This window comes from Arachis stenosperma, chromosome 6 (genome assembly GCF_014773155.1).
Source record: "Arachis stenosperma cultivar V10309 chromosome 6, arast.V10309.gnm1.PFL2, whole genome shotgun sequence".
Taxonomy (NCBI): domain Eukaryota; kingdom Viridiplantae; phylum Streptophyta; class Magnoliopsida; order Fabales; family Fabaceae; genus Arachis; species Arachis stenosperma.
In genome coordinates, this window is record NC_080382.1 from 13,726,330 (window position 1) to 13,750,120 (window position 23,791).

A 23,791-nucleotide genomic window follows, 5' to 3' on the forward strand; every position below is an offset into this window, starting at 1 on the left:
GACTAATTTTAACATTGTTTCGTTAATTATTCCAACTTCCATAATTCACAGTTATTGCAACTAGATTATGCAAAATGCTTACATGAAATAACCGTTACATGCTATCAAATTCATATCTAAAATTTCCTAAGCAAATTTAATGAAAAAGACTCCTACATATAAATGCATGAACATGTTCATTGAAATCCAAACCAGATCTCTCTGTCTTTTTCTCCAATCTCTCATAGGTTTATATCTTTACTATAAAAAAAGATGCTTTTTCAGTTAATGAATAACATGAGAGGTTGTTGTTCAAGCAATAAGGATTGGCCTTCCCTGCTTCTCATATCAGAACTCATAGGGCTTCTAATCTTCATCATATCATTCACAACTTTGGTGTTTACTTGCAATCCAAGCATCCTCACAGAGCTATCAGGTACACCAAAACCCCCCACCATGGAAATCCTTGCACTTTCTGTATCAGGGCTCAATGTTTCATACACAAACAAAAATGTATCAGCCAAATGGGGTGTGGAATTGGTGGTGCAAAACCCAAACCTATTCTCAACATTGTATTTGGATCACATGGTTGGTATGGTGCTATACAAAGAAGAGGTTATTGGGGTGAGTTCCTTAGAGAAAAAGTTAATTGCTTTGGGACCAATGGAACATAAATTTGTTAGCTTTAAAGTGTGGAAGAAGGATTGGGATATAGATGATGAGGATCAACCAAAGGTGAAGGAGTGGGTTGTGGAAAATATCATGATGGACAAACATAAAGAGAAGATTAATTTCAGTGTGCAAATGGGTGTATGGGGTAAAATTAAATCTAGTTGGTGGTCTTCAAAGAGTGTTATCATGAATCCTAGGTGCATGGATTTGACTATTAACTTTGTCCCTATGAGGGGTTTTGGAATGTTGTTAGATGAAGAGCCAATAAGATGTTATGTTCCTATGTTGGATAATTAGAATCTTTCTTTTTTATTAAAAAAAAAAGAAAATTATTTCTTCCAATTGTCAATTTGTATTTGACATGAAGGAATATATGTCTATAATTTTTTAGCCTGAGTTAGTCATATACAAGAATTTGTAAATTCAACTGTCACCCTTTGTTAGTATCTTTTATTATTATTCTTCTTAGTTAATTATCATGATTTTCAACAATTATTACTACCAATTTTATCATCATGCTTCTCCTCCTACTTTATCTACAATTAGAAAAAGTACTAGAGAATCACTACTTACGTGTAAAGTGAAAACTTAGATGCAGTCAACTTCACGTGAAGTTGATAGCTAAGAGTCGTTAAATAATTTAAAACTCTCAATTATCAACTTCACATGAAGTTGACTGCACTGAATTTTCACTTTACACATAAGTAGTGGTTCTCTAGTAATTACCAATGGTAATAAAACAAATAAGAATGTATTTTTGCACTACTTATTCTTTCATTCTATTTTATTTTATGTAGATTTTATCCCATTATTATCTCTAGTAGTAAAAGTTCTACCCTAACTCATATTTCCGTTCTGTCTCCATAATTTTTTAAATTAATTTTTATTAACTTATATTAATTTTTATCTGTTCTATCAACTCAGGTGCATTTTTATTCGTTCTATTATTATTGGTAATTACACCTGAATTTTTACTTTTGTGTTATACATTAATAAAATTTATGTTATATACAAAAATTCTATGTTATGAATAAAAATTTTAGTACTATATATAAAAATTTTTATGCTATATTAATACAAATTTTTATATGTTCAAAAATTTATGTACTATGTCAATAAATTTATATGCTCTTTAACAAATTAAATATTATGTGTGAAAAAAGTACCAAAAAGAAAAAGTAATAACGCATATATGCCCATTTTTTTTTATTTGTGTCCACTTAATTAAAATTGACTACAAAAACACTTTTACTTGTAGCATCACTCAAAATTAAATTAGAAGGATGCTGTAATATACAATATTTACATTTGCATGAGTAAAATTTGAGTTTAGAACATGTACCTGCAATAGCGTTTAAGTAATGTCTTTTGATTTCATTAAATTATTTTGGCATAAATAAAAAACGATATTTTTTCAACGTATAAATGGTTGAGAATTCACATTATCATTAATTTTGGTAAAATCAAGTCCACAACAAAGATACTAATAAATTGCTCTACCATAGTTGTTCATATCCTATCCTAAAACTCAAAGTCAGGCTCAAAACAGAGAACCAAATAACTGACCTCTTAGAATACTATCAAGTGATAACTTTCTCGTGAAAAAGTTATAACTTATCTCTATTATCTCTCACTTCTAAAAGAGAGATATCAACAACTCCTGAATAAAAAGGATAGTTATCCACCAATAATGGTAGAACTATTTCAACAGTAGTTATTGACTCATCACTTATAAATACACTGACATCTCTTAGGTATACTTAAAATCCAATCTCTTATGAACTTGTTAATACCCTTGTTGACTTAAGCATCGAAGTGTGTCTTGCAGGTACCATTCTCTATCTCTTCACGAACAACTCGGACAGCGGCCACTTGGCTAAGACGGATGCTACGTCATTAGGAGTCTGAATCTCACGTTCAAGCCTAAACACGATCCAATCTATTCTTAATATATAAAAGTAAATGGATAAATTTATCCAGACATCTTTCTCCTCCTACTAATGTCATGTCAGCAATATTGTTTACTTGGCAAAATTTTAGAATTAACCACTCAATTTATGCCAAATCAACTATTATTTTCAAATCAGCAAAAAAATAAAATATACAAAAAACATACAAGTAATAGAAATATATACAAATTAGACTGCAAAATTACCAATGACAATAATTAGACATTAATAGTATCTAACCAAATTTGTAATCTACAAAAATCTATATCCCTATATTTATTATATTTTACCGTTATAAACAATACAATAAATTTATAATCCAAATAATTAATTTATTAATTTCTATAAATAACTCATCAAATGTAATAAACATACATATTACTAATGTCATAATAATTTATTAATCATAATAAATTTTACATTACAAAGATTCAAATTCCATACTATTTGAATTACTTATATAAATCTCTCATCATTCTAGAGCCCTACAAAAGTCATTGTCTACCTAGCAAAATCCTTTTTCAAACATCATCAAATTTAGCACAAGAAATTTATTTTCGCACTACACAACATCTCAAACTTACTCAATAGAGCATCATTCTTTGGACAATATTACCAAACAAACAGACAATTGGATTATCAAAGTTTGTATAATTAGTCTATGAAAAACATTAACACCCAAAAATGAAGAAGAGTTTTTTTCCTTAGAAATGATTATATTAGATGAAAAGGTACAAAACAAACATATTTATTATATTTTTAATTATATTTTTAAATTAAACATTTTCCAACACTATTTTAAATTTGCATCAATTGAGACATTGTCTGACAGTGTGGGTCAAAGAAAAATATTAAAAGGTAATTTCGCTTTATACTATTTCAATTATTCTTATTAAAAATAACTTATTTAAAAAAAATCTACAAATTTTTGTTCTTTTTATTGTAGATGTCATTAGAAAACTGCATACACATCAAAATACTAAGGAGAAAGAAAATCATAAAAATTCAAGACACATCTAACCAATAAAGAAAAAGAAGGACTAGAACCACATTAGAAGACTAAGTCTATCAACCAAAACAAATGCAAAAATCAAACCATCAAATAAAAATGTCACTTTGTACAACTCCAACATCCAAATCTTTTGTATTATAAATTATTTTAAATAAAACATCTTTTAAATTTAACTTTAGTTTATACATATTTAATTTGATTCTACAAAACATAGTCAATTTTAATATTTATTATATACTATCATCAATTTACCATCCGTGCATCGCGCAGGTTTCATTCTAGTTCATTAATAAATTCACTAGTATCTCAGGGACTCAGTTATGATCTCCTTCCACTTGTGCAAGTTGAGTGTATGGGTTCACATCTTAATTCCTGATAGCTGCCCACATGAAAAAGCATAATGATCATAATCCTGATATGAAGGGAATTAATAAGATCAAAATAAGGGATTATATATAAAAAATTGTGTATATATTACAGTTCTTTTTAAGTAAGCCACCGAGTCTATGATTAAAGATAAATGTTGCTATCTAAGAAACATCTTACAACTTTATTAGAAAATCCAGAAGGGTTACAAACATTTTACATATCATTCTTAATGAATGCAGCTAAATAAGTGTATATATACATGAACACAAAATTGTATACTTGGAAAAAAGGATCAGTTCTATATGCTCGTACCGCTTATCCTTGAGTTTTAAGGAACCAAAGACATGGTCGATGAACCACGAGCGTGTTATCAGAGTGTGATTAATGGCCCAGATTTCACTCGCTTTCAGGGTTTCCATCTGTTCCTGTTATAACAGTATAACAGTCTAGCTAATCAAGCATCAATATTCAAGATCAACCATAAAACTGAATTGAGCATTCAATTAATTTGTTTTGATATTTCAGATATATATATATGCCACCATTGTAAGCTTTAATTTTAGGTAGAATTTCATAACAGAATTGTTCATACATGAGATTGAAGATTGATCTTCTACTACTAGAATACCTAATGTGAATGATAACAAAGCATCAATGGATCACACTTTGTATTCTGTCACAACAGAACCCTATATAATCCATCAACACCATTTTTTGAATTCTTAAATCCTAATCTAACATCGAAGAATAATTTGAACTGATTTGGGTGGGATGAATGTACCAAACTATGCTATAGTGCAAGACAAAGGTGACACATGAGAGTCTTAGTAGCAAACTACCACTATGGACTCTCTGGTCTCTCCCTGTAAAAATTGATTTAATTCAAATGGACTATTAGCCCATGTATCAGATATTAAACTGATAAGAACAGGAGACAAATAATGATTATGTAGTTCGTATAGGCTGGAACAATGCGGCAATTAAGGTTATTAATAATATGATAAGAGAAATGACGAGAAAGGTTTAGGACCACCGGTCAAGTTTTCTACAGCAATTTTAACTGGTGCACAGTCTTTCTCATGCTATTTACTTGATAATGCACCAAAAATACTACATTTTATAAAACATTATTATCACCATAATTTCATTATTGGCATATATATTGAGGGATCTTAAATCAATAAATACAATTCCAGAAAGAGAGAGAGTAACTAATAAGGTTAACAAGGGAAGCGAAGTTAGTCCTACATTGGTTGTTCTTAGCAAAACAAGAGCAATTATATAATCAAAGAGCGAAACACATGGCCACGACCTTACTTGAACAGGATCTGTTCTATAGGCTCGTACAACCGTATCCTTGAGTTCTAAGGAGACAGGAACCGAAGTCTGGTTGATGAATCATGACCGTGTGATCAGAGCGTGATTAATGGTCCAGAGCGAATCCTCCTTGGAGGCTTCCATCTGTGGCAGTGGGGGATCGTTCTCACCGCACCAACTGCGGTGGGGTGGTCACACGGTTGTCTGACAGACCAAACAAAATATTTTTTTACAACAAATTTGCAAAATGATTTCTTCACTCGACAATTTTTTTTTAACTTTGAAAAACAAAAAAATAAAACAATTAGACTTTTATTTTAGAGAAAGAAAATGGGCTAAAAAGATATTATCCTTGGGGCTAAATATTTAGAGGAGGGATTGCACATTTTGATTTACCTGGCAACAGAAAAATAGAAAACCATTGGAATGGTGTTGAACTTGCGTGGGGTCCACCATGGAAGCTTCGTTGGTGATGAGTCCTCTTGTCGGAACGGTAGTACAAAGGAAGCAGATTGCGGTGGTAACTGGCAAGTCGAAACAAAGAAGCAGTTCCAAGTGTTATTTTGTTTTGCTTTTGATTTTGGACACAAATGCTTTGGTTTCTCATCAAAAGTATCATAACTCATAAGTCACAGCACTACACTACTCATCGAGGTGAGGGGCACTTGCCACGTTCAATGGGTAAGAATGGAATTTCAATCCTCTTAATGGACACGTGGCAAGGGGCATGTTTCGCTGGTCCAGTCAGATCATTTCTTTGGGTTTTCGCCATGTCCAAACCCAAGATCAAATCCTTAGTTCATTAATCCTTTTTTAATATTCTAAATAGGTCCCAAAAATTTGGTTGTCCCATAAATTTGTTTATCAAAAAAATTAATTAAGTTTTTTATTTTTAAAATTATTAGATGTATGTTATATATGTCTTTAAATTAGATTAAATCAATTAACAAAATATTTTTTATCAAGTAAAGTAATATGTGTTGTGTTCAAGACATATTAGTCTTTGAACACATGGTTAAAATAACGTCGTTTTAGGACAACATTAAACGACGTCATTTTGAAAGGACAGATGCGTTTTCACTTTTATTTTTTTATTTTCAAAATTTTGACGTTTTAAAGCCAAATAAATTCTCTAAAATTTTTATTATAAGTAAAAAAGGTCCTTGAATTTAAATGGATAACTTGTATAAAAAAAAATTTTTTTCTCTTTCTCTCTATATAAAATTACAAGTATCCCAAAACCTCACTTAGATTTTACGAACTAATCCTTCATAGGCAGTATATTGTAGGTGTAAATTAAGTAAGAATTGTGAAGTGGTTATGGATAGGTATTTAATAATAACAAAAATAATGTAAGTGTTTAAAATTTTTATTCTATTGTGATGTTGTATTGTGTTGGTTGCTTGGTTAACTTGTGACAGAGTTTTATGTTTTGGTATTTAGATGAGTGAAGACATAGTATCTATATTTTATCATGTTGAAAATTTTATTAGAGACAACAAAGAAGTATTTGTGTACATTAATAGAGAAAGTAAAACATTTTCTCCCATCCATTGACTTGATCTATTTCTTTGACCTATAGAATTTTCTTTTGGACTTAGGTTACCATGACCATTTGACCACAAGGCAACGTATTAATATGATTATTCCACTGTTGCTAACTTGAAATTTGGTATTCACCCAATTCATGGAGATAAAGAGATTAAAGTTCTGCAAAAGAACAAGATGCTAAATGAGGATACTGACAAATTCTAATTGTTTAATTGTAATTGTAATTGAGATTTATTATTTCATGTGCTTGGAACTGCATACTTTGACATACTTTAGGTAATTTTATCATAATTTTATTTTAATTTTGGTTCTAGTTGCTTAATTCGAGGGGACCAATTTGACATATATACTATAAATTTAGGGACCTTTTTGATTTATAATAAAAATTTTAGAGAACCTATTTAACTTTAAAACGTCGAAGTTTTGAGCATTAGGAAACAAAGATGGGACGTATCTGTCCCCTTAAAACAGCATCGTTTGTCGTTGTCCCATAACGACGTCGTTTTAGCCATGTGTCTAGGGACTAATGTGTCATGAGCGAACGCATATTACTTTATCTGACACGTCACATCTACAACTTCCACGTAGGAGAGAGAGTATCGTCTTAACCAGTTCAACTTGGTATGAAGACCTATTTGAAGACCCAAAACCTAGTTAATTTTTTTGAGAGATAAATCTATTAGACCGCAAATTTTTGGGGACCTATTTGAAGTATTACTATTTAAAAAAATGTAACAAATATTAGGATGGGCTGTCAAAATGAGTAAATTTTACCTTTAATATTAAATTTGTTTAAATTTTAGGTTAAATAGATTGAGTTCGATTAACTCAAAAAAATGACAGATTATATAGATTAGTACATAGGATAAACAAGCCGTCTGTTTAAATTTTTTTATTTTTTTAAATAAAAAGACATTTTTAACCAATATCTTTTTTAATTTGACTCAAAAATTTGATCTATCAATTAACAAAATATTATTTATTTCATATTTTTTACTTAAAAATAATATTTTTTATCAAAATATTTTTTAAAAAATAAAATAAAAAATTAAACCTGTTTAATCTATTAGATTGATTATAAAGAGTCTAAGTTAAACATTTTTTTATCCATAAACAGAATGGATTTGTTCAATCCACGAATTTAGGTGGGACATTTCTAAACACACTGGAATAACCTGATTGATAATTGTAATCGAGAATTTAAATTATGTGTTATTTATATAATAATTTATTGACTGATAATAAATTAAATTAATTTTTAATTTATCAAGTTAAAAAATATCATAAAAACCGAAAAAAAAAACCTTAACTAACTTGTCGTCATAAATACCCGTTGGAAATTCAATTCAAATGAGAGAAATGAGGCGATTTAATTAAAAATGTTACGACAATTACGACACGAAAATCTTGATTGAAAACATTAATTGAAATATTGAATTATGGTTTATCTATTGGACCAAAATCACTCATTTACATGTCATCATATGTCATTATTTTCTTATATCCAATAAGAAGACAATTTGAAGACATAACACAAAAACGGCAGACTCATAACCATGATTTTTGAGGGTGCAAATGTGCAATGTATTTCATATACTTTCAGCTAATTCTCAGAATATATTTTAATAGAGGACGACCATACTTATTTATTTATCTCTTTAACTTAAATACCATGAGATAAACTTTGAAAAATTTTAATATAAGAGATAGAGATTTGCAAATCTTTCATACGTAACCTCATATATACTATTTAAATTCTTTGCCACTAGGGATTACATCTCGTGCCTCATTTGATTTTGTCAAATTTGTTCAACAACGGAAGTGAATGAGGAAAATAACATAAAATTTATTTCATATCCTCTTTTTGGCTTATGTCACATAAAATCTATAAATAATATTTTTTATTAAGATATTTTAATTTATTTTCTATTTTAATTTTTAAAATTTTACTTTTACTTCAAGAAAGTAAACTAAAATATATATCGTTTTCTCCTAACCACACCGTTCCTTTGACTACATTCAAAATGAAATAAACACAAAAAAACATATAAATATCAAAATATGTATTAATTTTGTAGTTAAACAATAATAATTGGTTACATTTTAACCTGTGCATTAATAAAAATACAAAGGCCACAGATTTTTTTTGTTGTGTCTGTTATCTCTAATGACTTTCTCAACTGTAAAAATAATTATATGTTCAATATTCTTTAATGAGAACCCAGAACAGACAACATGCAAAAACTCCAAACAAATTCAAAAGAAATTAGATTTCAGTTAATACTTATATATATGATGTAACTAAAACTTTATATATAAAATAAAAAATAAAAAATTTCATATTAAATGTACATTAAAACTAACCACCAAAATTAGTTACAAAAACGTTTAGACATGTAATATCATTTAAAAATAAATTAGAAGGATGCCATAATATATATTATTTACATTTACAGGAATAAAATTTGAATTTAGAATCTCATGTATACTGAGGGCGGAGCCTCTCATATAGCAAGGGGACAATGCCCCCTAAACTTCAATTTTTTTTTTTATAAACTGTGTGTAAATTTTAATTTAATTTTCTTAAAATTTTATTTTAATTTTTTTATATTTAAAAATTAAATTTTGGTCCTTCTTCAAATTTTATGCTACTTTCGCCCTATACTATTTAAATTTTTTGCCACTAGGGATTACATCTCATGCCTTATTTAATTTTGTCAAATTTGTTCAACAGCGGAATTGAATAAGGAAAATAACAAAAAATTTATTTCATATCATTTTTTTTGCTTATAAGTTATATCACATAAAATCTATAAATAATATTTTTTATTAAGATGTTTTATTTTATTTTTAATTTTAATTTTTAAAATTTTACTTTTACTTCAAGAAAGTAACTAAAAAATATATCTTTTTTCCCTAACCACCATTTCTTTGATTATATTCAAAATGAAATAAACTTTACACCTAACTTTTTGTAGTTAAACAATAATTGGTTACATTTTAATCTGTGCATTAATAAAAATACAAAATCCACATATTGTTTCTGTTGTGTCTGTTATCTGTAGTGATTTTTTCAGTTGTAAAAATAATTATATATGTACAAAATAAAAAACTAAATTTCATATTAGGTTTACATTTAAATCAGCTACTAAATTCAGTTTATAAGATAAAATATACATTAAAATACAAAATACACATTAAAAATAAATTAAATTATATATATATATATTTGTATAGAAATATATGGTGACCAATTTTAATATATAAATAACATTTTTGAAAAGCTTTATATTTGCTAATATGGTTGTGAACAGATAGGCAATGAAGCAAAATGGATCCAGTTTTATCAACTAACTATGTTCTATAACTACTATATGATTATTACTGTCAACATTTCGTTACATATAATTAACCACATGCAACAATATGATACAAAATTATTGTTAGATGACAACCATTTCTGTTTGCAGAAAAAAAAAACCTACAAAATTCCCTTTATATAAATGCGTGATCAATTGATCATCACATACATTCATCTAAATCCAATAAAAAATCTTCTTTCTTCTTCTAGCTATCTCCAATCTCAAAAGCTACTCGTCATATATATAGTCACATATATATTCTATCAAAAATGGAATATTCTCTATTATTGAGGAAGCATAATGTGAAAGATTATTACCATTCAACAAAAGAAAGCCCTTACATAGCTCTCATGGCAGAACTAGCAGGGCTTCTAATGTTCTTATTATTATGCACAATTGTGGTGTTTACTTGCACTCCAAGCATCCTCATAGAACTTTCAGGTAAACCAAAACCTCCCATGGTGGAAATTCTTGGACTTTCTGTGTCTGGCCTCAATAATGTTTCATACAAAAATGCATCATCCAAATGGGGTGTGGAATTAGCAGCAAAAAATCCAAACATCTTTTCAACATTGTATCTTGATCACATTGAAGGTATGGTACTATTCAAAGATGAAGTTCTTGGGGTGAGTTCAGTAAAGATTAATAAAGCAATTGTTTTGGGACCAAGGGAACATAAATTTGTTAGCTTTAAAGTGTGGAGGAAGGATTGGAATATAGATGGTGATCAACCAAGTGTGAAGGATTGGGTTGTGGACAATCTTGTCATGGAACAAAGTAGGAATAACATAAACTTCAGTGTGCAAATGGGGGTTTGGGGTCAAATTAAATCTGGTTGGTGGTTGAGAAAGAGTGTGATCATGAACCCTAGGTGCATGGATTTGAGTATTAATCTTGTTAAGAATAGGGGTTTTGGTATGTTGTTAAATAAAAAACCCATAAGATGCTATGTTCCTATGTTGGATCGATAGTTAGCTATACCTTAGTTTTTTTTTTTTTTTTGTTCATACATATGGTCGATGTTAATTAATTAGCATGTAATTATGTAATCAAACATGAATGAATAGATGTACATCTATTAGATTAGACTTGTATTGGACAATAATGTAGAGTTTAAATGATTAATTTATAATTTGGATTGCACATAATAGATATTTCAATATCACATAATGGGACAATTATAGCCTCTTTGTTCTAAATTGTTTTATTTCCTTCAATTCTTCCTTTTTATTCAAAATTAACATTGGGCATAAGAACATCTCCGTAAACTTATCTTAACCAAAATGAAATAATCCAAATATACACAAATTTTCAATGAATTATATAACGGTATATAGTTGTACTACATAAAAAAGGTTTCAATTAACTAAATTTATTGATAATCATCCCAATATCTTCATCTTCAACTTCTTGTTTTATTTGATTTATAGACCACATCATGGGCATAACGTTATTATATCTATTTTTCTTATTTCTATTGTGGGTATACGTTAATACTTAGGGATCAAGATTTTTTAAAATAAAAAAATTGTTAAAATAAAAAAATAAAAAAAATTAAGATAGTAAAAATTAAGATAGTAGGACGAATTGTTTGTAATTATAATAATAGCCCATAAGAAAAACATATCACACTAGAACAGCACATATATAATTACAATTCAACTAGGTATCCTTTAAAAATGGTACAATATTCAGCCTTTTATTACATTAATTTAAAAAAATTAAAACAAACACATTAAAATAGATTTCTTGTTTTCTTTTTTTAAATTTAAATACAAATCTACAAAAACCGGATTAACTAAAATTCAAATTCAAAATTTAAATTTAAAGCTTATAAATCCTAACAAATCTCAAATATTTCAAATCAGATTTTCATCACTAGTAAAATCTTCCTTCGTAAATATTCAGAACTGCAACGTTTACCCCTCTTCATATGTGACCGTTTTCGTCTTCTCCCGCGTTGCATACCTCCTCTGCGAGGATCTTCTCCTTCGGCAAACGCGCTCCTCCTCGCGACGTGCACCTCCCTCGCGACGCGCACACACCTCCTCCATCGATGGACTCCTCCCCATCCCTGGTGTCCTCCCTCGCACCACGCACAACCGCCTCCTCCTCTTCCTGTGCTTCTCCTGTCTCCTCTTCTACATCGCACTTCTTCTCTGTCTCTGGCAAAATTTTAAAAAAATTTGGTTGAGTTCATTCATGGAGATATGTTATCCCTTTCTTTTCATTTAATAAAAGGTTATATTTTTTCAATTTTTGTATAATATTAAATATGTCTATGTTTTATTTTTTTAAATGTGTTTGTGATTTTAACTCATATATTTGATTTGGAAGTTGTAATATTAACTTAATTTATATGTGTCAATACTTAATTTTGGATGTGTTTATGTTGCTTATTATGTTCTTATGTATATATATAGAATTTTTTACGTGAGTTTTGGATGTGTTGATAAAATATTGAAAGTGCATTCTTATAATATTAGATGTGTTTACATTGTTTACTATGTTCTTATGTACATATATAAGTTTTTTTACATGAGTTTTGGATGTGTTGATAAAATATTTAGAGTACATTCTTATAATTTTGGATGTGTATTTGAGTTTAACTTTTTCTGTGTTCAATATGTAATTTAGAACTACAATAACAATAATTTAGATGTTAATACATAATTTTAAATGTGTTTATGTTGTTTATTTAATTTTAGATGTGTTTTTGACATGAGTTTTAAATGTTTTAAATAAAAAAAATAATTGAAGTGAGTTTAATTAATTTTGAAAACTTCACTGATTTTTTTAAAAGAGAGAGAGAGTGTGAACGAGAGAGAGGGAGAAAATAAAGGAAATACTTTATTATAATGATAAGAACTTAGAGATTTTTTAGTTGATAAAGTTTAAAATAATAGTGGTTCCTTAAAAATAGGAAATATAATTAATTAAAAAATTAAAATAATAAAATATTAGATTTAAAGACTGACTAAAGGCTGATTTATGTTGTACAAGTAGCATTTTCCATATAATTAAGGTGGTTACTCATCACATACATGTATTTTTTATTTTTATATAAAGATGATTTAAGATATAACAGTTTTCGACTATCATTTCGGGTTCGACTAATCACGTAAGGTAGAAACTCAAGTGCAATCGACTTTACGTGAAGTTGATAGCTGAGAGTTGTTAAATGAAAATTTAGCCAAATCAATCAAATCATCTAACTGCTCTCACGTGAAGTCGACTAAATTTCCACCATCACATAATTAAGGTAGTAGCAAATAAGTCTAACGTAATAGACAGAGAAGAAACAGAGCAAGTGTAGAAGAATCATTCATGATTGGATGAGATTCCACAATAGGCTTGAATCCGAGTATCAAGATCTTTGATCTTGCTTTCATCAAAGAAGCGAAGATAATCATAATGGTGGAAGGTTGTTTTGTAACGCAAGGGATGTTGTTGATTGACCAACTCCTGAGGAATCTCGAATGTGTTGGAGCAGAAAGAAAAGAGTCCCGTAGAGTATCTTAGATTCTTGACATCACTACTCACTGTAACTCTGTGTTCGCATGGCCTTATCCTACCATTGCTCCAAACCTTGAATGCATCACCAGCCATGACAACAAAGGAAGAAGGAGAAGCATCAACACCTCTCCAGACTCCATCGCTGGCTTTGATTTCTAAGCCATTGAGATTGTTGAGTTGGTGAACTATTGATGTGATGGTTAAGTCTGTGTGAGGCTGCAATCCTGTTTCATCCTCATCGTTCTTGGGTGGCCTATATTCTTGGCATCGAAGCAGATAGTCGCTTGATTCTATCATCAATTTGCATCTTTCCATGTCCACTCCGTAGCTCTCAAACACCATCCTCTTTGCTATATGGTCTATTTCCCCCATTAGCTTTGCATACTCATTAATCCTTTCACTATATACATGCATTGATTATGTCACGGATATTAATAGTTTTACTACTATAATCTTTAGATAGAACGATGCATTTGAATAATTATATCTCTACCGTATCTATTTTCTTATATTAATCTTTTATATTATATAAATTTTGATATTATATCATCTCAAAAGTTAAATTGATAAAAGGAAACATATAAATAAGTAGAGTTTAATTTTGATGCATTCATAGTGTAAAGTATTTTGTACTATCATCTAATTATATCAGTTCTTTTAGATGACTATTCATGTGATCAATGTGAAAAGTAGTTATTTTTGTTGATACGGTATTATGTAATTAGAGATACACGTGTAAAACTATTTTACGCTGATATTACATCAAAATTAAATTCAAACAATTATATGTCTAACAAAAAGAAGAAAATTAGAGAGTTATTAAAATTTATTATTTTTTACTATTAGTTAGCCATTAATATTTAAAAAGTGCGATATAAAATAAGTTGTTAGATTACTAAACTAAAAAAATTAGATTGATGACTAAAAATAATGGCCAAACTCAATAAATTCTGATAACTTTTTAGTATTTTTCTATTAAACATATTAAAGATATAATTTGTTTATGTATTTTTTTACCAGCTTAAGTTTTTTAGATAAACAATATCATAGACATGATATCAAATAAAGAAGACTTATGCAAAATTTACACAAGTATGTTAGAATTTAAAGATATAGTCATTTACCTGCTTCTTCTTATCTGTTTATTAAATTTTTTAAATAAATAATATCAAATAAAAAAGACCTATATAAATTTAAGAAAATTCAAAAGATATAACAACTTAATTATCTCTTTATGAACTTCAATTTTTGAGATAAATGAGATGAAAATGGTACATACCAGAAACGGTTATTGCCTTGAGGCCACATTATGTTTGCAAAGTGTTGGCAAGCAGGCATAGAGAAAGGGTCATCAATGCCCAAAGATTCATACAAGGGAATCCAGGAGACTTGTCCCAAGTAACCATGAAAAAGCTTGTCACTCGTCTTCTGTGCTTTTGTTTCCACTGGCAGACCAAATAGTTCCTCCATTGCTGACACAAGACACTTGCATAGCGACTCCCCAACCTTATCGAACCGCACCACAAAACAACCGTGCTCCTCCATCCCCGTCCTCGCCACACGGCACGCCGACACCCATGCCTCCGTGCCTGCCTTCATCTTTTCATCGCTCAAATCAATTACAGGAAATGGACACACTCTTGTTTGTGATCCCATTATTGTTTGATCAATAATGTTGTAATTTCTGCTTAATTATATATAATACCATCTTTAATTTGTATGATAATATTTTGGTCACTATCGATGTATGTTGACTTGGAGCAACATGATTATTATTAAATGTTATCTGTTCAATATAATTTGTTAACACTCATCTTGTATGATCATATGCTTCTGAACAATTTAGCTGAATAATGTAGCATCACTTCACCAATAATTGAAATTAACATATACTTAATTACTCGTACTTGGTGCGTGCATTGATTTGATTGATTAACGGTGTGGTCCATTTTATTATTATTGATGAGGACCACAGTACTATGTTATGTCACAAATATATTGATTTAATTTGTGGAAGAATAAGTACAACTATATATTGATATGAGATCATACGTATTATGAAAATGAAACCATATGTTAATTAAGAGATTAAACTAAGCAACATATGGTTATTATTAGCCTTTGAATTGTGGAGTATAGATAACAAAATGAAGAGTATTAGAAGACAAATAAAAATACAGGTGAAAAAAGATAGTGTTTGGACATAGTGAACATGTGTTATGTATAAATCGAACTCTATAACATATGTTGTTGGAGATTATTTAGTGGCAATTGATGGAAAAGTAAGATGTTTATTAGAAAGGGATATTTAAGAAAAGATCACGAAAAAAGTTATGTTCGTAGGATTACATAGAATAATTGTGCAATTTCTATTTGAAGAAGCTAACATTAGGGAGAAAGAACTAAAAATGATGGTATCACAAAAGAAAATAATAGGCCGGATTAAAAGGCGTAATAGAACCAATTATTAAACCAGATTTTCAAAAGGCTTATGATCGAGTCAAATAGAGTTTTGTGAATATTGTTTTGTAAAAGATGGGATTTGATCGTAGATAGCAGGAGTGGATAAAGGAGTGTGTGTATTCTACGTCTATGTCATTCTTAATAAATGACTCTCTCTCTCTAAGTCCTTCAAAATGAAAAAGGATCTACGACAACGGGATCTTCTTTCTCCCTTTCTATTTGTGTTTATTGTGGATGTTCTACGTAGGATGATTAGAGAGGCGATGCGGAATAGACGCATTACTTCGTTGTTAGTTGGAAGGAATAACATTGAGTTGTCACATTTGCAGTTTGCGGATGATACTATACTTTTTTGCCCTTCTGAAGAAGAGACGATCAGAAACTATAAGCGGTTGTTGCGCTACTTTGAGATGATGTCAGGGTTGAGTTTCAATTTTGACAAGTCCAGCTTGATCCTGGTTAATTGTGAGCACAGTTGGGCACGACAGATGTATCGACTGTTGGAGTGTAAAGAGACGTATTTACCTGTTAGAATAAAACGGGTAAGCTGGTTCTCTCGTGGTGAATCCGAGGCTAGTCAAGACATGGAAACTAGTTATTGATAAGGTAGAAAAAAAGCTAAGTCTATGGAAAGCAAAGTCTTTGAATAAAGCGGGTAATAAACTGGTTCTCATTAAATCTGTTCTTAATAGCCTGCCTATTTACTATCTCAGCTTGTACAAAATGGCGAAGGCAGTAGGCAGATAAAATAATATCCTTACAGAGACATTTTTTGTGGAGTAAGGAGGACGGGAGGGACGATATGCCTGTTGGAAATAAGTAGTATGACCACAATTCAATCAATCACATGTCAAATAATTTGTTATTGTTATTATATTAAAATGTTAATATAATAATGTCCTTGATTAAATTTAGAGATTTATCATTGTGATAGTGAACATAATACTGAGAGATAAATCTTTTATAATTTAATCAAAATTGTTCTTGGTCATAGGATTATTAAAAAGGACATTAATAATCCGGAAAGATCAATATATATATATAATGGTCTTCATTGGATGAAGATTAATAGATCTCATTTATTAAATTATATATATAGATGGTGCATATAGAGATATGACCATTGAACTGACTCACTTTGAGAATTCCTAATGGTTATAATTACCGTATATTTGTCAATAGGATATTCTCGAGATGAACATAGTAATAGAGTTTCCTTTGACCTGCGACTGTCATAATAATTAACAATGTATTTATTATACTTTGATTCCGGACACCTAATACCCTAGGGTGCTAGTTGAATGGATATTGGGTATGATTTAAATACTTGTATAATTAATGATTAGTCAATAAGGAATCCGTCAACTCTTGGTAAAAAGTTTGAGCTCTATGATTATAATAACTGAGATGAATAAAACCTTGGCAAAGGGGATTGAATGAATGAAGAAATGAGTTTCTTAAGTCATTCACAGTTCATTATAATAATGGTAACATGTTAGAGTTTGACAATTAAACTATACTCTAAGGGTTAACTAAGAGCTGGAAAGATGGAAGGAAATATACTTTGTTCTTTTAAGGTTCTTAGTAAAACTATATTACTTCATATTATCGGGCCATTGAGGAGTGTTGCTAGACGCCAACCTTGATTAGTAAATTTAGTATGACTAATTTACTACCCGCTTAGTATTGAACCTATGGGGTCACACACTAACGAGTGTTCTAATATTTGCTATAGAATTATTTAATTATTATTTTGATTTGATCAAATAAATAATTATATTAATTCAAATGGAATATTATTATATTTTTTGCTAGCACCAAAAATATAATAATAGTATGATAATTGAGAATATTAAATGAGATTTGAGAATAATTAGTTATTCTATTTCTAAATTTGAATTATAAAGTTGGATGAGATCCTAACTGATTTTGTTTCAAATTGAGTTATGATATAATTCATAAATTTGAAATATTCAAATTAAAATAGTAAGATATGATTCAAATTTGAATTGAAATTCAAATTTAAAATCAACAACAAATCTCATACTATATATAGGTATGCCAAGAGTAGAGGAAAACAAGAGAAAGACAGAGAGAATAACAAGGGTTGTTATTCCTTTACCTCTACGCACATAAATGTATGTGAGCCTAATTCTTAGAGAAGAATTTTATGGTGTGCAAAGAGTTGCAAGAGGTTTCTCAATTTAGATCAGATGTCCATTGGTCAAGGGGTTGACAGCAAATGTTGGTCTCGGTGTGGATACGCATAGCACCTTCGTACTATCGAAGGAGAAAAGGATTTTTACTAGCGTACTCAGGTATCTAGATCTGATCTATATATTCTTTATTATTGGAATAAAGTTTAAGCACAAAAATAGATCTTTAAGGATTACTTTATTTTCTTCCGTTGCGTGTGTTATGAACACATAGTAATCCTTCAATGCCTCTAGTGAAATGGGAAGTTGTACAGGGCCCCCAAAAAGGCAGGAGGTTTGGGAGTTGGTGACGCGGTAATTCGGAATACAGCGCTCCTATTCAAGTGGTGGTGGAGATTTTCAAAAGAGGATTGTCCACTTTAGAAGAAAATTGTATATTCCTGCAATAACATGAATCCTTTTGAAATGATTTATGATTAGCTTACCTACAAGAGGATCCTTGAAAGGATATTTGTCAGCTACAAATCAAGGAGTCACAAGTGAGAGAAAAGATGATCAGATGCTTGGCTATGGAACTAGGAAATGGCAGGATAATCTGCTTCTGAGAGGATAGCTGGTTACCTTGTGGTGTTCTAAAAGTTACTTTTCCAAGACTTTTCTCGGTCTCAAATCTTCACGGATCTGTCATAGGAGATTGTGGGTTTTTGGGATGGGTTAGAGTGGATTTGGAATTTTCAGTGGCGGCGAGAGTTATTTCAATGGGAGCTAGAACTAGTAAACCAGCTTCATGCGGTTCTACAATCAGTGAAACTGACAACTGAGAGAGAGGACAGAGTGAAATGAAAATTTGATTAAAAAAAAGAAAAAAAAGTGTTTATTCTACTAACTCCTTTGTGCAAGTATTTCAGACAGAGGTACTTTTGGCGGATATCACAAGCTATAGCTTCACTATTACTATTTGGTGAGGATTCGTCCCACCAAGGTTAAGTTGTTTACTTGGTTTGCACTGGTTGGTAGGGTGAATACAAGGAAAAGACTGTGTAGATTAGGTGTTATTGACCAAAATGATAATATGTGTGTTTTATGTCATAAATCTATTGAAACTATTTTTCACTTGTTCATTGGTTATGAGCTCACTTGTCAAGTGTCGTATGCTTGGTTGTTTGCTCTTGAAAGGATATGGATTATTCCAGGTACGCTCAAACAACACTATGAAAGTTGGACGGATATATCAACGAGAAAGATGAAACGGAAGCGGTGGTTGGTTAGTTTTTTTGCGGTTATCTGAACAAGTTAGCTAGAAAGAAATGATAGAATCTTTAAAAATTAAGGTTCAAGTGTAGTGAATATTATTAACAGATCCTTTATAAGTTACGATGAGTGGATTGGTGGTAAATTCTATGTTTATTGATGACAATGCTGGAGATGGCTAGAAATTGTTATTTTTAGCGTTATGAGGTTTTTTTTTTTTTTTTTTTGCTGCATATTGTTGTGTTGAGTTTTTTTATTTCAAAAAAAGAGAGAACCAATTAAAAAAAATTTTAAAAAATAGAATTGTAGATAAGAGAGATATGTTTTAAAATTTAGCAATTATGTACTTAAAAACTTATTTATCTCTTTTTCTAATATTTACTATAAACTTTTTCTCTCTCTCATTAGGTCGAGTAATTTACAACAATAAAATAATTTAATTAAATGCACTATTCTAAGTTTATTTTGAGATTCACATACACTCGCGTACATAGCATATAGAGTAAATAAAAAACTTCACAAAATATGATATTTTTGTTTTTGTATATTTTAAATATGTATAAGAATAAGCATCTTATTTTGATGGTTAGTTTAAAATTTTTCTTAGAGAGATGATATAAGTTTAAAATTCTAGCTATGGATAACAATACAGACAAAAAAATGAATTTCATCCAGCACCGCGCACCTAAAATATATATATATTTTTTAATTTCTATCTTCCATTTCTTGTGATAGGGGAAATATTTCTTATTATCCTCATTTTTTTGTGAGAAAATATTATCTCATGGGATGCCACTGAAATTATTCAATTTAATAAAAATTACATTAAGTTTCGTAATTATGATAAAATAAATTTAATATTTTTAAGTATATGAATAATAAACATCAAATTCTCAAATATTAAATAAAGTATGCAATACATATATAATTTTAAAAATAAAATATTAGTATTGTAGATGGCTAAATTTTTAAAATGGTCCTTTAAATTTACAACTTTCACCATTTTAATTCTTTAAATTTAAAATTATTTATATTGGTCTCCAAAAATTCAGTTGTAGGCACCATATTAATCCTTGAATCCTTTCTAATATTGAATCAACGAACTAAGTGCTAAATTAGTTCAGATTTGCCATGCTGAACATATAATTAAACATCGTCATTTCGTTTTGACACTTAAACAAAACAAAAATAAAAAGAGGAAGACGAGTTTATATGATGTGCAAATCATTATATCTTTCTTCATTTTTCGAAACAACTTCATTTTTGCCTTATTTAAGAGTTAAAATCAAAAGATACTATTTAACCATGTGTCTAGCGTTGCAAGTTAGAACTAGCTCAACATTCTGTTCATTGATTCAAACCTAAAAAGGGGTCTAGAAATTAATATGATAACTGGAGCTAGATCTCGAGAACCAGTATAATAAATTTTAAATTTGAAGGACTAAAATAATAAAAATCGTGAATCTTAGAAACCACTTTAAGAGGTTCAATAATTCATATTTAAAATGCTTTAATTTCCGAGTCAAATATTAGTATATGACAACTCCTCTAAATTAAACCACACTTAGACAAAATAAGAGCAAGTTGGCTAATCATCATGATCTAACATTCCTGTTATTATATTCCACAATAGGCATTTATTCGAGTTTGAGGTTGTCTGATTCTGTGCTGGTCAAAGAATCGAAGGTAATCATAATGGTGGAATGCTGGTTTGTAACGCAAGGGGTGTTGTTCATCAACCATTATTTCCTCTGGTATCTCCAATATGTTGCCACAAAATGAGAATATTCCTGTTGCGTATCTTGCTTTCTTCTCCTTCATTTCTACTCTGTGTAAACATGATTTTATCCTTCCATTACTCCACACCTACAACATCAACTTCTTAATTTCAATATTTCTTTTTTCTTAAAATATTATTTGTACATTAAAATTAACTATTAAAATCAGACATTATATTTTTATATATAAATATATGTATAATTTAATTTATTTTTAACATATATTTTGTATTTTAATGTATATTTTATACTCTTAATTAATTTTAGTGATTGATTTTAGTATATAACTAATATTGTTAATTATTAAAATAATTTGAGTGGAATGAGAAAGTAGTGGAATAACAGATTAACCAATTTGTGCCAGCTCACTCTAACTACTTATTGCCATGTCAGCTGCAGCATAATAACAGAATAACTGCCTAACAGAATATGTAGGTAAGGTACCTGGAGTGCGTCACCAGCCATGACGACAAAGGAGTTGGGGGAGGCTTCAATGGCTGTCCATTGTTCTTGATCATCAGAATCATGGCTCGTCTTAACTTGCAAGCCATTGAGATTGTTAATGGGATGAAGCACTGATATGATTGACAAGTCAGTGTGAGGCTCCAACCCTAACACATTCTCATCTACGCCCTCGCTTCGTGGCTTGTACTCCAAGCAACGAAACACATACTCGCTTGTTTCTTCTATCAATGATTCGCATCGTTCCATCTTCATATCATAATAGCTCTCAAACACCATTCTCCTTGCCACTACCTCTAATTCTGCCATCACTTTCGCATACTCATTGATGCTTTCACTGTATCAACCAACATACGCATGAAGTAGTATGCATGAGCATGTGTCACCTATAACAATTTCATTGTTTTCTCAAACTTGATTCACTTATTTCAGATTTAAAAAATAATTGAAACTAAATTTGGCACAATACTAATTAAACTCAGAATTTTACTATTCGGTCAAACTTGATTTACTCTTTTTTTTGTAACAAAAATAAAAGTAAATTTGACCAAACACTAAAATCATTTTACACCTCACATTTTATATCGATAAATTCTCAGTGAATTGTCTTTATGTGAAACGAAAATTAGCTATTAGATAAGTTAGTCAAATATGTTCAAATTATCTAATAATTTACAATTAATAATTTTGTATAAAAGATAATTGTATTTGAGTTTTTAGTTTTTAATTTTTATAGTACTCATAATATTCATCAAAAAGTATTTTTATTGTATTAGGGAAATTAAACTAGAGAAATATTAAAGAGTTGTCAGAATTTATTATTTTTTATTATAAATTAGTTATCAATATTTAAAAATATATAAGATAAAATATGTTATTAAATTATTAAACTAAAAAATTGGGTTGATAGTTAAATAATATCCAAAATAATAAATTTTAATAATTTCTAACATTTTTCGTTAAATTATTCTGTTATTCATAACTCTTTTATTTGGATCAAGACATTAAGTTACTCCTTTTATTCTAAAATAACTAAATAGCTGTACATTTACAATTATATATACATAATACAAAGGATTAAAGGAAAGATTGAACACATTTTAATTCAAGATCGCTAAAATTAATTGTACAAAACCATGAGCTTTATTATTGTTATATGAGTTCCTTTTTTCTAGATTTACGATTTCCACTCACACCCTCTCCCTCTCATTCATTTAAATACACTTATTTAAGATTAAGTTAAAAATTTAAGATAGACATACACTTATTTGAAACAAAGAAAACTATAACGATATATTTGACAATGCAAGGAATGAAGGGATAAAAAGCGACATACCAAAAAGTATGGTTTCCATGGGGCCACATAAAGTGGGCGAAATTTTGCACTGCATCCATGGACAAAGGATTATCAATGCCGATAGATTCATATAATGGAAGCCATGGCACACTTCCTATGTAGCCATGTAATGGCTTATCATTTGTCTTTTGTTTCTTGGTCTCCAATGGCAGGCTAAACAGTTGCTTCAAACACGTCACAACGGAGTTGCAAAGCTCCTGGCTAACCTTGTCGAACTGCGCCACGAAGCAGCCGTGCTCCTCCAGCGCAGTCCTCACCACACGGCACGCCGACCGCCATGCCTCGCTGCCCGCCTTCATGTTTTCATCTCTCAAGTCAACCACATAAAATGGAGACCCTCTTTCGGATCCCATCCTGCTCCTCTCAAATCTCAATGCTTATTTTTTCAAGGACAAACAATTTATTATGTCTCTGGTAAATTCAAACTCTCGATTTCATAAACAATTTTATATGTCTAAGGTGGGATTAGTTCTCAATCAAGACACCAGATAATGCGCCACCGAATCATATATACCAACACCTACATGTTGTGTTTTTTATCTTTTAATTTTGGTGTTTGCTACGGTACAATGATAAATTCATACGTACTAATATATT

The 23,791-nt window shown here is 29.8% G+C and overlaps 4 protein-coding genes, 1 non-coding gene and 1 pseudogene across 5 annotated transcripts; 3 read left to right on the plus strand and 3 right to left on the minus strand.

The window, feature by feature from the left end:
* Nucleotides 1-276: 276 nt before the first annotated feature.
* Nucleotides 277-948, plus strand: LOC130933706 (uncharacterized). The gene has a single exon (XM_057863326.1). It carries the CDS (start codon nt 277-279, stop codon nt 946-948), a length of 672 nt encoding a protein of 223 aa, XP_057719309.1.
* Nucleotides 949-4,751: 3,803 nt separating this feature from the next.
* On the minus strand, nt 4,752-4,935 carry LOC130936995 (U2 spliceosomal RNA; annotated as a pseudogene).
* Nucleotides 4,936-5,288: 353 nt separating this feature from the next.
* Nucleotides 5,289-5,512, plus strand: LOC130938700 (small nucleolar RNA U3). The gene has a single exon (XR_009069855.1). It is a non-coding gene; the product is annotated as a small nucleolar RNA U3 (small nucleolar RNA).
* A 4,968-nt stretch (nt 5,513-10,480) lies between these two features.
* On the plus strand, nt 10,481-11,182 carry LOC130933707 (uncharacterized). Its single transcript, XM_057863327.1, has one exon. It carries the CDS (start codon nt 10,481-10,483, stop codon nt 11,180-11,182), a length of 702 nt encoding a protein of 233 aa, XP_057719310.1.
* A 2,046-nt stretch (nt 11,183-13,228) lies between these two features.
* On the minus strand, nt 13,229-15,399 carry LOC130932915 (2-oxoglutarate-dependent dioxygenase AOP3-like). The gene is made up of 2 exons (XM_057862373.1): nt 15,007-15,399; nt 13,229-14,127 (listed from the first exon to the last, which is right to left on the minus strand). The coding sequence occupies exons 1-2, from the start codon at nt 15,381-15,383 to the stop codon at nt 13,533-13,535; spliced, it is 972 nt and encodes a 323-aa protein (XP_057718356.1). The 5' UTR covers nt 15,384-15,399; the 3' UTR covers nt 13,229-13,532.
* A 5,697-nt stretch (nt 15,400-21,096) lies between these two features.
* Nucleotides 21,097-23,585, minus strand: LOC130936723 (2-oxoglutarate-dependent dioxygenase AOP3-like). The gene is made up of 3 exons (XM_057866864.1): nt 23,174-23,585; nt 21,820-22,174; nt 21,097-21,463 (listed from the first exon to the last, which is right to left on the minus strand). Exons 1-3 carry the CDS (start codon nt 23,545-23,547, stop codon nt 21,215-21,217), a joined length of 978 nt encoding a protein of 325 aa, XP_057722847.1. The 5' UTR covers nt 23,548-23,585; the 3' UTR covers nt 21,097-21,214.
* Between the last annotated feature and the right edge of the window lie 206 nt (nt 23,586-23,791).